The sequence below is a fragment of the Podarcis filfolensis genome, assembly GCF_964270895.1.
Source record: "Podarcis filfolensis genome assembly, chromosome: 1".
Lineage (NCBI taxonomy): Eukaryota > Metazoa > Chordata > Lepidosauria > Squamata > Lacertidae > Podarcis > Podarcis filfolensis.
This window is the reverse complement of record NC_139604.1, coordinates 7,515,764-7,530,976: the sequence shown is the minus strand read 5'-3', so window position 1 is coordinate 7,530,976 and position 15,213 is coordinate 7,515,764. Positions and strand designations below refer to the sequence as shown.

At 46.0% G+C, this 15,213-nt stretch overlaps 1 protein-coding gene across 9 annotated transcripts in view; it reads left to right on the top strand.

The window, feature by feature from the left end:
• Positions 1-4,952: 4,952 nt before the first annotated feature.
• ADAM23 (ADAM metallopeptidase domain 23) overlaps positions 4,953-15,213 on the top strand; it is a gene marked incomplete at its 3' end in the record, with an annotated part of 78,249 nt that continues 67,988 nt past the window's right edge. For 5 of the 9 annotated variants that reach the window (XM_083628271.1, XM_083628272.1, XM_083628276.1 and 2 more), the window contains exons 1-2: positions 4,955-5,518; positions 6,900-7,126. In XM_083628271.1, the coding sequence (XP_083484397.1) occupies positions 5,305-5,518; positions 6,900-7,126 (441 nt within the window). In that variant the 5' untranslated portion in view covers positions 4,955-5,304. Of the gene's footprint in view, positions 5,519-6,899; positions 7,127-15,213 lie in introns of all 9 variants that reach the window. The other 4 variants (XM_083628270.1, XM_083628273.1, XM_083628274.1 and 1 more) reach the window with 2 other exon arrangements.

The following is a 15,213-nucleotide window of genomic DNA, read 5'->3' as shown; positions in this document are numbered from 1 at the left end:
TACTGATTAATATAATCTTTAAACTCATTTCATGCAAGATTACCAAGCTGTGTGGAATTCTGGAAATGTGCTAGTCATTAATTGTCTCAGTAAAGGCTAGTGTTTAGTGTGGGAATGAAAGGCACAAGAATTCCACAGCTTTCATCTGTTCTGTGGTTCAGGCTTCAGAAAGAGGGAAACCTGGATCTCTTTGGGTTCAAGATCCACCTGTCATAGATTCGTTGTGCAATGCTGGGCAAGGTATACATTGTGCTCTTCAGTTTCCCTGTCTGTAAACAGGGAGCATCCTCGCTGAAATATACTCAGAGTCGCAAAGTGATTTCATGCTCTTTATTCAGCTCATAGTGGTGAGGAGGAATGAATGAAAGTCCCCTCAAAGTATCTGCTTTATATACATTATTTACACAATGGGCTGCACATGATTGGCTAATTCCGGAATTCTACTGTAAGCCAATCAGGTTGTGGATTCACTTCTATCTGGAGCATGATTGGGTGGTTCCTGCCAACCAATCATACTGCTGCATTGTTCTAGGACCAATCAGACTGCTGCATTCTGAATCCTATTGTTCTAGGACCAATCAGACTGCTGCAGTTTGGATCCTATTCAACTCAGTACATAACACTCGCCTACCTGTGCAGTTTGTAGGAAGAATGAACACTAAGGGCACTTCCAGGCTGTTACTATTTTGGGGTGGGATTCAATCACATACCAGCAAATGCAGGGTGATCTGGAGTTGCTCCACAACAATCCCATAATCCCCCCATTGGACATTTTGTGACAAGGAAACATTTCCTTGATGCAATGTTGTCTAACCTCCCTGCAAACAAATGCTCAATACAGGGGCATCTTGCCCATAGAGGCTAGTGGCAGTGGCGTAGCGTGGGGGGTGCAGGGGGGCCGGCCGCACCGGGCGCAACATCTGGGGTTAGGGCAAATCCATGGGTTAGGGGGCGCAAATCCATGGGTTAGGGGGCGCAAATAACTTGCCTTGCCCCGGGTGCTGACAACCCACGCTACGCCACTGGCTAGTGGTGTGGGGCGCCAAGTTCTGGAGGGCGCTAGGGAAGAGGCAGAGGCTGAACACGGCACCTCCCGGCATAGCTCACCACCCTCGCCTGCCTCCGTCATTCCAAAGCAGCACCACGCCCGCAGCCTCCATCTGCCATCTGCACAAAGCCACCAGCTGATCCAGGAGGCACCGCGTCCAGCCTCCGCCTCTTCCCCACTGGAGGAGCAACCCTCCAGTCGCTGCCCGCCTCCTTCAGCCCTGCCGGCAGCACCGTCCTCCCTAAAAAACTCTGGGAGACCGGCGGCGGGGGCAACGGAGGGAGCTTTGCATCATGGTGCCAGATATGCTTAAGATGGCCCTGGCTTAATACATAGGTTATGTTCGCATTATCACCTTTGTTGTTGTTTAGTTGTTGTGTCCAGCTCTTTGTAACCCCATGGACCAGAGCACACCAGGCACTCCTGTCTTCCACTGCCTCCCGCAGTTTGGTCAAACTCATGCTGGTAGCTTCGAGAACACTGTCCAACCATCTCATCCTCTGTCGTCCCCTTCTCCTTGTGCCCTCCATCTTTCCCAACATCAGGATCTTTTCCAGGGAGTCTTCTCTTCTCATGAGATGGCCAAAGTATTGGAGCCTCAGCTTCAAGATCTGTCCTTCCAGTGAGCACTCAGGGCTGATTTCCTTCAGAATGGATAGGTTTGATCTTCTTGCAGTCCATGGGACTCTCAAGAGTCTCCTCCAGCACCATAATTCAAAAACATCAATTCTTCGGTGATCAGCCTTCTTTACGGTCCAGCTCTCACTTCCATTCATCACTACTGGGAAAACCATAGCTTTAACTATACGGACCTTTGTCGGCAAGGTGATGTCTCTGCTTTTTAAGATACTGTCTAGGTTTGTCATCAGTTTTCTCCCAAGAAGCAGGCGTCTTTTAATTTTGTGACTGCTGTCACCATCTGCAGTGATCATGGAGCCCAAGAAAGTAAAATCTCTCACTGCCTCCATTTCTTCCCCTTCTATTTGCCAGGAGGTGATGGGACCGGTTGCCATGATCTTAGTTTTTTTGATGTTGAGACCATATTTTGTGCTCTCCTCTTTCACCCTCATTAAGAGGTTCTTTAATTCCTCCTCACTTTCTGCCATCCATGAAGATTACTACATTAGAGTGAAGTAAAGGAGTTCCCCCCACATTTCATAGCTCTTTCCACTAGCTTTGTACACAACCAGGGGGTGCTGTCTGGTAAGGGATAGTTTTACCCCATGCAAGGTGTTCATACCTTGGCTAGAGCCAAATTAGGAACGGCTTAAGGACTCCATTTGGTGTGAAGCTGGTTTGAGAAACAACACATCAAATGGTAGCATTTTCTAAACAAATTTATTTATTTATTTATTTATTTATTTATTTATTTATTTAATGTATTTATATCCTGCCTTTCTTCCAAGCTGGGATTTCCCCAAGTACAGGATACATATGCATTTTGCCTAATGTCATGTCAACACAGATTAAAAACCCAGCACTGGAAACAAAGCAAGCGACCAGCAAGCAGGAATGTGAACACAGCTGATTTGGTCTAATGTCCCTGTAAACTTTGTGCAAACAAAACAGAATGGAATGCTTAATAAGTAGGTTGTCTAGAAGTGATCTAAGTATTATAAAGCACTTTGCTCCCTCATCTTTTCTAATTGCATAGAATTTCAGCAGATGCTGCTTCTCCTACAGCAACAGCAATATGAGAAAAGATGTTCAAGAGTCCTTTCCATCTAATTTAACTCTTATTTTTCATTGATTTGTATCCCATTCATCATCCGAAAGATCCCATGGCTTACAGCTTCACCCAACTTTTCTGCACCTTTTACACTGGGAGTGGAACCAGTATGTTGACCAGTACCCTAGAATAAATTGTTTCTACTCCCTACACAATATTTTACAGTCTTACCAGCGTCATTTCTTTTTCTGGAAAGCTTTTGGGTAATCCCGCTAGTCCCTATAATTTACTCTAAGCCAAATTGAAATAACCACACATTCTTCCCCTTCCCCCATTCTCTCTCTTTTCCCTGGGTCTATTTCAGGTAGCAAAGAGGGGTATGGCACCTCTCATATCTGTTTTTTGCAAAGCACCATGTGCAAAGATGGCACTATACAAATTAATACATAGAAAAGTGTCTGTCCCTCCCTGCAGTTCAACTCCCTCTCTTTTTACCAACAGCATATATCCATTCCTTCTGCTGGTGCAACTTTCTCATCATTCCTACATAGCAGCATTTATAAACCAGTGCCAGAGAAACTGGGTGAAAGGAAGGTGAGAGGGAAGAGATACGAATATTTATATGTGTGTATATATGTATATCTACATACACCTACACAATTACAGGTTTGAAGCCAACTTAAAATAAAAAGAGCTGGTAAGCAAAGAAATCTGTGGTGTTTTCCATGGGATCCAGGGACATGTCAGCTAATACTCTTCCCTTTCTTTTTCATTTGCTTGTCTCTGCAGCAAATCTCGAGGGGGAAGGGAGAAGGGCAGGAATTGCATAGGCACGAGAGAGCGGGGGAAATCCCGCATGCAGGATTTTGGTGCCTAACAACCCCCCCTCCCTCTGCAATTGCTCTCGCGCTCCCCCGCCTCTCTCTGAGGCCGAGATGCTGCATCACGGCACCTGCTGGCTACCTCTGTTCCATTATTGGGAAGGAAGGAAGCTCATGCGCCCTGCTTGCCTGCATTTCACAGGGCGCTGCTGTAGCTTTGGAGTTCAGTACACACCAGCATCTCTCTCTCTCTCTCCCCCTCCTCCCTCTCTCACAGGGCGGCCCACCCATGAGGCAAGGTGAGACAGCTGCCTCGGGTGGCAGGATCCACAGAGGCAGCAGATCCCGATGTAGCTCTTTATTCAGGGCTGGCCCATCCATGAGGCAAAGTGAGGCCACCACCTTGGGTACCAGCATCCACAGAAGCAGCAGGTCCCGATGATGTAGCTCTTTATTTGGGGCCGGCCCACCCATGAGACAAGGTGACGCAGCCCACTCAGGCAGCAGGATCCACAGGAGCAGACTCCGATGACGTGGCTCTTTATTTAGTGCCGGCCCACCCATGAGGCAATATGAAGCTGCTGCCTCAGGTGGCAGGATCCACAAGGGCAGCAGACTCCGATGACGTGGCTCTTTATTTAGTGCCGGCCCACCCATGAGGCAATATGAAGCTGCTGCCTCAGGTGGCAGGATCCACAAGGGCAGCAGACCCCGATGACGCGGCTCTTTATTTAGCGCCGGCCCACCCATGAGGCAATATGAAGCTGCTGCCTCAGGTGGCAGGATCCACAAGGGCAGCAGACCCCGATGACGTGGCTCTTTATTTAGCGCCGGCCCACCCATGAGGCAATATGAAGCTGCTGCCTCAGGTGGCAGGTTCCACAAGGGCAGCAGACCCCGATGACGCGGCTCTTTATTTAGCGCCGGCCCACCCATGAGGCAATATGAAGCTGCTGCCCAGGAACAGCAGCAGCAGGAGGACCCCCCTCCTTGTGAGGCAGCCCACTCAGGCAGGGGGATCCCCTGGGGTGGCAGCAGACCCTGATGATGCCCTCTTTATTTGCAGCCGTCCCACCCATGAGGCAATATGAAGCTGCTGCCTCAGGCGGCAGGATCCACAGGGGCAGCAGCAGCAGGAGGACCCCCCTCCTCGTCACTGACGTAATTCACCCCTTCCTCCCTGACAGGGAGGGCGGGGCCATTTTGTGGTTCACCTCAGGTGCTCTCCCTCAACTCGGCGGCCGCTCAGAAGAAGCAAGGCGCGGAAAAGGATCCCGAAGCCACCCCTCACACAAAAAAAACCCCGCCCCGCCATTTCCCTCGAGCGCGCGCTCTCTCTCCCCCTCGCCTCAGGTGCCTCGCGCGCGGGGCTGAGGAGAGCGTGGCCTGGGTGGGCGGCTCTCGACGTCACGCGGCGGCGCGGCGGCGCGCGCGGGGCCTGAGGGCGGGCGGGCAGGCGGGCGGGCTGCCGCGACGGCGAGAGGGAGCGCGCCTGCGTGTGGACGCGCCTGCGTGTGGCAGGTGCCGGCGGTGGCAGTGGCAGCCGCGTCCACCTGAGGGGAGAACCGCCGCTGCGCCCTGGCGCGCCTTCCTGCCGCCGCCGCCGCCCTCCTCCTCTTCTTCTTCCTCGCTCCCTGCACCATGAGGGAAGAGGCGCCTCCGTCGCCGCCGTGAGCTGCTCGGCCGCTTCCTCACCGACCTCCAGACGAGGCGTCCCCTCGCCGCCGCCGCCGCCGCCCGTCCTACCCCGGGGGAAGCTATGAGCCATGAAGCCGCCTGGCAGAACTTCCCTCCGGCGGCAGAAGCAGCAGCAGCAGCCGCCCTTCTCCGGCCGCCGCCGCCGCCTCTCGGGCTCCGCCGCCGCCGCCGCCGCCTTGCTTTGCCCGGCTCGGCTGCCCAGCTCCATCCCCCTCCTCTTTCTGGCGCTCCTGCTTTTCTGCTCAGGGTCCCCCAGGATCTGTGGGGTCGCTGCGGACGCCGGTGAGTGCCCGCTTAAGGGGGGGGGGGAGAGAGAGATCTTGGAGGGATCCTGTCCTGTGCGCGGGAGCTTGGACAGATCCTGGATCTCCGTTACACGCGCAGCCCTTCTTTTTTGCGCGCTCGTGTGTGGTGCCAATGCGCTAAGAAATAAACGGGGGTGGGGTGTTCTCTCTTTTTTTTGGGGTGTGTGTGAATATATCGCGCATGTGGTGCCAATGAGCTACACATAACGAGTCTGTTTTAGTCTGCAGATCCCACCAACCCTGGCTTCTTAATGTTGGTTAATAACAGACCTGGGGAGGGGAACCAGAAAAAGGAAAAAAAGGGGGGGGAAGAAAAATCACCTTTTTGCCGTGCGGATCCCGCTTGAGTCTTCGTGACAACTGGCGAGAAGTTCTTGTTCCGCACCGTCCGCACCGATTTGTTTCGGTCTTGACGCAGTTCCTTACCTCCATGGCATCCTGCCTGGTCTTCGGTAGGAATAATTGATCGTGACTGCAGCCGGATTCCTCCTCGGATCGCTTCCCCCCCACCCCCCACGTCTAGATCATATATGTGTGTGTGTGTGTGTCTTTGGAATATGAAATTGTTTTTACATGGCAGACCTGTATATTTACTGTGTTACGGCGACTGGTGCTTGCTGGTTTATAAGGATGGGCATGAAATGGTTTCGGGAGCCTCTGATGCAGCAAAACGCTGCTGGCAGGCTTTCAAGGGTGCTGTTTTTGTGCAGGGTCTTAACGCAAAATAGAACAAGACAAGCAGGATAATGAGGGTTTTGGATACTGCCCGTTCTTGCACTCCTCACCCGAGGGAACCTACCTTTTGCGAACAGAAGCGGGGTTGCGGTGTTCTTCGAGAACCCTGGGGTTTTGTCTGCAAAGAGATATGTGCTTGTTACTTATCCCATGAAGCATGTTTATACGGGAGTTTATTTGAGACTTTCTCTCTGGTAAGTGTGCTTAGGAGTCCATCACTAAAGTTAAAGGAATAGTGAAAAGTTGCCCTTATGTAAAGGGAATTGATTAACATTCAGTACACATGGGTTCATGGCTTGAGTTGCTTGCAGTAGAATCACTGATTTGTACATAGCCAAATTTATGTGGAAAAGTGGCAGAAATAGGGTCATGAATGGCTGGATTGTCCTTAAAAGAACTTGTTTCAAGGGTTCAGATCCCTGCATTTTGAATTTCATGATGCAAAACTATATAAAATCAAATAAGGAATTATATGTACAAATAAGCATAAAATTTAATCAAATAAATTGGTTTCATGAGGGTTACTGTATTTTCCTTTTAGCAAATTGGCAAGATGCAAAACATATTACAAAAAGTGTTCTGTTCCTCTGTGAATTCATGGTAGGTTTGTCTGTCTTCCCCAGCTCTGCATTGGAATGAAACTGCAGAAGAACTAGAAAAAAGCCAGGCAGACGAAGATACTGCATTTCAACAGACTAACAGCAGTAGCTACAAAAATAACAGTCGAAGCAGTGCATTCCAGAAAGAAATCACATTGCCTTCAAGACTTGTATATTATCTCAATAGAGACTCTGAAAGTCCTTATCATGTCTTGGATACAAGGACAAGGCACCAGCAAAAACACAATAAGGTAAGGTGTTTTTAAAAAAATAAATAAAAGCAATACAGTACTGTGACTCAAAATAGTCATGTCTCTTGAGGGATTGTCTTACTTTAAGAATGTTTATTCAGCATGTCTGTAATGCTTCAGAATTCACTGCACAGTTCTTGGGTCTGAAAGATGCGTCAGTCAAAAAATAGGGTTCAAATACCAAGAGACCTTGCAGGTAACAATACCCTTGTCAAATTTTAAGGATTATTATTGCTACCACAGAACAAAACTTGAAGTTCAAACCATGGTTTACTTGTTTCTTTAGAGGCCTAAAATATTTTCCCCTCCATCCAGCTTACCTGATTGAGAAAAATAGAATCACATTGGTAGAATGACTATGTAATATTTCTGTGTCACAGACACAGGGGACCCCAGAGAATTACAAATCTAATTTCTTTATCTTAAACAGGAAGCCATTTTTTAAGCAAAGCACAAAAGGCAAGATTCAACTGTCATGCCAGTGGTTGTGACAGGACTTCCTATCCTTCCCGCTGCAGCCCCCTGCGCCTGCCCCCCCAGTCTGCTCTGGAGTTCCATTTAACCTTCTGGAGCAGATTTGGAGGCATGGGGGTCTGCAGGGGGAGATGAGGAAAGATAAGCCCTGTTACAACAACAACAACAACAACAACAACAACAACAACAACAACAACAACTTATTATTTATACCTCGCCCATCTGGCTGGGCTTCCTCAGCCACTCTGGGCGGCATCCTAAAAATATATTAAAATACTGTAATACATCAAACATTAAAAGCTTCCCTAAACAGGGCTGCCTTCAGATGTCTTCTAAAAGTCTGGTAGTTGTTGTTCTCTTTGACATCTGGTGGGAGGGCGTTCCACAGGGAGGGCGCCACTACCGAGAAGGCCCTCTGCCTGGTTCCCTGTAACTTGGCTTCTCGCAGTGAGGGAACCGCCAGAAGGCCCTCGGTGCTGGACCTCAGTGTCCATTGTGCAAGTGGATACCACAATTGTGTATCACTCACAGGTCTTGATACAGCTGAAATTGGTCATGGCTATGTGCTTTTGAAAACAATGGCGCTGAAGGTGATAGCAATCAACGTTCTATTGATTTCAATGGGACTTAATTGTAGCTAGCTGTAGCTCAGTCAGGTCATGGTGTTCAGAAGCACATTACAAAATAAATGAATGACCTTTCTGTTTACTGACAGTAATGTACAAGTTGGATATAAGTCTGTCAGTTACATCTGTTATGTATTACAACCTTATGCCCTCACTTAAAGCTGTGCTTTTCCCAACATGTCCATAAGAAATGGGCCCAGATATGAGTTTATCCAGCTACAAAGTCTATCTGACAGAGTGTGTGTTGAAACCCATTTATGAATATAATTCAGTTCCAGTACTGGTTTGGCAGACTTGGGTAGCTCAGATGGACTGACATTACGAAGGAACTTTCGAAGAAGAACCCTAACTTGGGAGGGAAGAAACCAAAATAGTCTCATAAGAATTAAATGTCATGGAGTGTTGAAAGACTTAACTGGGAAAAAGCTGTCACCTGCATGGGAGGGAGAATGGAATCCTGCAACTTGAAAGGGAAGAGACAAGAATGGAATCAGTCAACTCATAGGCCATTTCCTGGTTCACACATTGATTTAAAATGTCACCACAGAAGGCAGATCTGTCCATAGGCATGAGTGAAGAAATGAAAGATTCCAATGTACTTGATACTGGGCAACCTGCTAAGAATCACAAAATGGTGGAGCAAAGCACAAGATGGAAACAGCCCAGTGAACCCCAAAACACCCCAATGAGGACGGAGCATGCTCAGTGCAGGATGGTGACTGGCCAAGGGGGAGTGGAAGGCAGTGGCTGGAAACCTTAACAGGAGCATTCCACACTGCAACCTGTTTCAGGGGCATGCTTTTCATAAGTATATTTGCCACCTTGCCAATAGACACCTGTTTTGTGCTTTCTAATTGCATGTGTGCTATAAGATTGACATCATTCAATCTTTTTCTCTGAGGGACAGGGGAGAGCCAATTACCTTCATTCTAATAAAGGATGCTTCTTGGGTATTTATTAATAGCATTATTTCAAGTTAAAGAGTAGCGTTTCTTCTCATTATTAGTCGTTTTGTGTTACTGGAACCAAAGGGTTGCATGGTAAGCCTGAAGTCTTTGGGCTATAGCCAATGCTAATCCTACTCAGAGAAGACCTAGTCAAATTAATGAACCTAAGTTAGTCATGCCCATTAATTAACCTCATTGGGTCTTCTCTGAGTTGGACAAGCACTGGGTACAACCCTTTGTATCACGTGTCAGATCACTTCTGAAACTTAGGAGATCTTTGACAACCACTTCAAACTTAGACCTTTGATTTTTAAATTAAGGCCATTTCTATAGCATTAACTCCTAAAATCTAACTATAATCGCTTCCAGAATAATGGGAAATATTGGATTATGGTAAATACTAAAAATAATCAATTGTGGCAATACGTGACTGAGATTCAGAAGGGCCTGGGCTTGTGCACAAAACACTCCCTTGGATGTTCTAGAGGCAGTCAGTTAAAATGGCTAGTTTCCTTGCTAGTTTCGCCCGGAAAAAAGATAAATGTTCTCAGCCATACTTGTTCCATCTGCACAAGTGTTCCAGCCTGCCAGACAGAACGATCCCCCACTGTCCTCTTTGCACTGTTCTGGGCATTCTGCTGACCTCTCCTAGGCCTATTTGGGTGCTCAGGGCTTCCACTGGGGCTTGTTAGGTGAATCCCGCACAATATATACCAGTGATATACACTCATGATTTGAGTGTGGATCCTCTGGCAGCCAAAACAGCACTATCTGTGCGCAGGTGAAAAGTAGCAGAAGGCTTGGGAGAACTCCATGGTTTAGAGAAGTACCAAAATATTTAAAAGACACTCTTAAGGGTTATGGGGACTCCAAAAAAGCTTATTGAGGGCTGAGCGTGCTCAGTGGGTACAGGGTGCTGGCCGGCTGTTAGAGTGCAGGGAACAAAATGGGAGGGGTAGGAGAGAACAGAATGGAATATGCTAGAAAAAGGGCATGGCTGGGATCCAAAACAAGAGCTTATACTGCATCATTTTGTTGGATTTTCCATTTGTCAGGTTCAAAGTCCACCTTGCATGAGGGTCTCTGGACAGCTTTAGGCTAGTTAATGGTCTGATCTAGTCTGCAAGGTTGTTGGGAGAAAATGAAAAGTCCATGTATGTAATCTTGAGCCCCAGGGAGGGCAGATTTCAAGACTGATGAATACGTGAATACGTGAATATGTGGAGCAAGATTAATGTGGCTTTGCTGAATTAATTATACACCAAGGTTGGCATATCTGAAAGATAAAGGCCACAGCAATCTGGAGCCGAGTGAGTGATTCAGCAAAAGGAGCTGACAGAGAAAAGAGAAAAATAGCTCTAAATATCTGTGATTCTGAGATGAAAGACTTCAGTTAATGCAATAGTTACACAGAACTGTGTGTGCAAATCTTGTTTGACATAGGCCTCTTGTCAGCTGGTTCATTGTGAAACATGCTTTATTCCTCCTAGGGGGTGGTACATATATAGAGACTCCTAAAACACACATGCTTTGGCAGTGGCCAAGATATAGATATGGATGATTTGGAACCTTATCTTTACATCTCAACTAATTGAGAATGTCACCATACTTGTACCCCTCAGTCCCTCCTTCTGTGGGTGTCAACACTTCAATAAACTCTCTAGTCCTTATGAATCATGCACATAGTCTTGCAGGCTGCTTACCTCTGCTTGACTGTATCTATGCATGTGTCATGACACCAACCATGAGCAACAGCATAGTCTCTGACTCAGGGGGTGGGGGGGGAGAGCCAGCCAGATTAGAAGGACTGCAGAGGTGCTGTAATGAAATCTCAACAACAAGCCTGAACTGGAGCAAGTTGGCCAGGACTACCCTTGAACTGAGACCCCCAGAGGCAATGATTCTTTTCCAGGTTTTGCTGATAGATCAGCCACCTCTTTGCCCTGGACTTGACACTCCCTAGTGCTTGCTTGTTTTTGCGGGTCATGCACCAGATGGAGTAAACCGAGAGGTGGACGAGTGTTAGGCTCTCAAGCCAGAAGTCTCTTCCTCTAAGGATTTTCACTCCTCAGGAACAGGGTAGAGCATTGGATGCAGGAGTAGGGATGCTTGAGGAATTTCATTTCTGTGAATTCCAGTACGAAATAATCTGATCTGCGCCTCCTGAATGAAAGTGTGGATCATAAAGTAATTATGCTATTCTTTGCATTTTGCACTTCTCTGAATTTTAGCGATACAGTTTTTAGCTCAAAAATAATTCAAAATAAGTTCTAAAATATGTATTTTAGGATAAAATATGTTTAGAAATGCATACACCGAAACTCAGAACACACAGATTAACAACAAATTAATGTAGAAACAAAACACAAAAAGACATTCATAATTTATGTGGATGGGAAATATAGTGATTTGTGCATCCCTACTTAGGAGGACATAAGGACTGAGATTGTTGGTGCAAGTTGCTAACTTAGAAATGCTTGAGTACCTGCTATCTGATTATGCTACACTGTTGAACCTTGCTGTGTCTTTTGAACTCATGATCAAGGCAGAACAGTATGTTTCTTCATAGAGGCTACATACATAGGACTATGCAACTGTAGGGCTGTTTGGATCTGGTGGTAGTTTAAACAATGAGGTAGGATCCTTCATAGTGCCCAACTATACTCAAGAGAGCTTATCAAATACAAATCTAAATTACATAACAAGTTAAAATCGACACAAACGTGAAATCAAATAGCAGTATAACAACTTCATATAAATACATCAGGAACAAGCAAATAAAAGAAATTATCATAGCTGGTAAGTGAAAGGGCAATTAAAACATGATGAAAGCCATATCAACAATAGAAAATGAAAAAGATATTGGAGGCTCTGACTAAAAAATGCCAGAGTAAAATAATCTTCAAGGTCTGCTGAAAAGCTGGCAAGGAGGAGGCCAGAGGGATTTCTTTTGGGAGGCTATTTCATAGCTTAGGCTCCACAACGGAAAAGGCTCCTTTTCATGGTCCGCTATCTACACTTCCTTTGGCAAAGGGACCATGAGAAAACCTTAAGAAATGGAAGACGAATTTCCAATAGGTTCATATGGGAGGAGACAATTTGTATTTCCTGGTTCTGAGCCTGAAAACTAGCTGGAAGGCAGTGAAGTTGGAACAAAATTGACCTAATATAGTTTGGCATACCAGCTCCAGAAATAAGTTTAGTCACAGCATTCTGAACAAGCTTTCCTTAGGAAATCCCTCATTTTTTTGGTATGTAGTTGGTAAAAAGCACTCCAGTGTTGTCAACTGTGCACGACACATCCAGGATTACCTTGATTCTGCAGACCTGTTGCTTCAGGGGCTGTGCAACACAATCTGGAACTGGCTGAGCACCGCTTTCAGTATACCGTATTTTTCGCTCTATATGACGCACCAGACCACAAGACGCACCTAGTTTTTGGAGGAGGAAAACAAGAAAAAAAATATTCTGAATCTCAGAAGCCAGAACAGCAAGAGGGATCACTGCGCAGTGAAAGCAGCAATCCCTCTTGCTGTTCTGGCTTCTGGGATAGCTGCGCAGCCTGCATTCGCTCCATAAGACGCACACACATTTCCCCTTACTTTTTAGGAGGGAAAAAGTGAGTCTTATAGAGCAAAAAATACGGTAATCAGTACCATCAATTAGTAGTACTTCCATCTTGTCTGGATTAAATCTCCATTTGTTCACCCACCAATTTCAGTACTCCCAGCAGATATAATTTACAACTTCACTGCCTCCCCAGGACTGGGTGATGAAAATGAGAGACTGAGCTGAGTATCATCAGTAAACTGATGACACCACAGACCAAATCTCTGGGTGACTTTTCCCAGCGGTCTCAGATAATAAGAATGTGGCTAGTAACCTTCTAAATTGCACCATGCCAAAGGGACCAAGGGGTAGCAAGATTGCATTGCATCTTGTTTACACAGGTAAGATTGCTTCAAAGATAGCTTGAGAAAATATCTAGAAACCAGGCTAAAACAGCTACACATCATTTCATGTCATTTTTATTTATTAATTACAATCAGAACCTTCTTCACAATACTATTAGTTGTAGTTGGTTCCCATGTACATTATATCTTTGCCTCAAGAAAGATAAAAGGAAAGGGAAATAAAGGAATTCCAACATTGTAAAGGTGGGGGGACAGCGGAAAATGAGTTATATCGTTAATAAGCTATTACTTAAGGTACATTGTTAGTCTTTTCAGAATTGACATAGTGTATTCTTTGAAGCAATTTTAAGGAAAATAAAGCTATTATATTCACATTAATATATTGTTGTTGTTTAGTCGTGTCCGACTCTTTGTGACCCCATGGACCAGAGCTCGCCAGGCCCTCCTGTGTTCCACTGTCTCACGCAGTTTGGTCGAACTCATGTTAGCTGTGCTCTGGCTAGGGGTTATATATGCACATGGAAGCAGAGTCCCTAGCTAGATGGCAAACTGTGTATTCAACCTAGTGCTTTACATGTAGTTCCAGTCCTCTCCTAGATCCAACCGTTGGGGCTGTCTGCATGTGTGATGGCACATCTCAGTTTTAGGTGATGGGAGCAGGCTAGACCTTTCAAAAGGGCTTTGCATGTGCAGTTCCAGCTGCTCTGTAAATACATAGTTGGATTACAGTCAGTGATGATTATTTTTGGCTATAGCAGTTGGAATGCCTGTAGTGAGAGTATTAAGCGCCCTGAATGTTAAGAAGGCTAATAGTCTTCATTGGGTATGCCACAACCTCAGATAAACAAAGAGGTTATCCTGCTTTGCTTACAAACTCTGTTGATTGTTTTAATAGGATTGCCGGTTCAACATAAGCAGCAAACTACTGTAGAATAATGAATTATTTAAAAAGGGATTCTGAAACAATTAAGGGCTAAAAGAAGGCTTTGCCACATTAACAACATAGTTACCTTTTCTAAAATGCTGTCAAATTCATCATATGGGAAGGATGAACTATAAAAAATTCTTAATGGTAGGGTGGAGTATAACTGTGTATTTCATAGGAAGAGGACATAGTGGCATGTAATTTCTTGGGGGTTCATGTTAGTTACACGACCACAGTATTTGAAATCATTTTGTCACCATGAAACTTCTAGAGCTGTATTTTTTAGGTATTTTTGTTTGTTTATTTACATACTTACTACAAGGTTTATATGCTACTGTTTAGCTAGTAAGGCAGGGGTCCCCAACATTGTGGGGTCTGTGGGCACAATTGCTCACCAGACAAACTAGTGGCTGGTACCCCATCCCCAGAACTTGCTCTTTTGGCTACAACAGAATGCTTCTTTCAAGCTTTATTTTCGTGGGGATGGGGAAAGCACCTGGAAGAGATCAAGGTATGGATTCAGGACCACAGGTAATGTTCCTACTGCTGAAGCCAGTCATCCAAGTTGTCTCTGCAAGGTCCTGGAGCAACTAGCTAAGTTTTATAACAGGGCTGGGTAGATATTGCCTGGGGGCCTGACCTTGGGTACTGCTTCTTGGATAGTTAAAAGGCTGGTGCTTTCTTCAGCCACTGTTGGTTCCTTCAGATTAATTGGTGTTCTAGCTGTGAAGAACGCTCCTCGGAGTTCTGTTGATTCCCCAAGGTGTTTGTGGACCAGCCATGAGAGTCTGGCAGCAGGGATATCTCTCCAGGGTTTGGGGAGAGGAGGTGGGCTCCAGTGTCCTTGGACCCACACAGGATGGACCAGGGCCTGGATCTAGCTCCTTCAAAGAACTTCAGTTTGCTGAAGGACACTGCATCTAAAAAGTCCTGGTTCTAACCTTGGCTCCCCCTTAATCCTTGTTTCAGACTTTCATGCCAGGCTTGCCTTTTTCCTCTGACAACACCCCCAACTTCTCATTGATTGCCGACAACATTAATAGTTCTACTTGTCAAATATTTCAAGGAGGAGACTATGTAGATGGCAGCCAACTCTGTTTGTATTTCATTTTGACGTTATATTGAGTTTTCAGCCATTTGAATTTGACTTCAGACCCACTTATGGGATGGAGGCAGGTTTGGATGCTCTGGTGAGTGATCT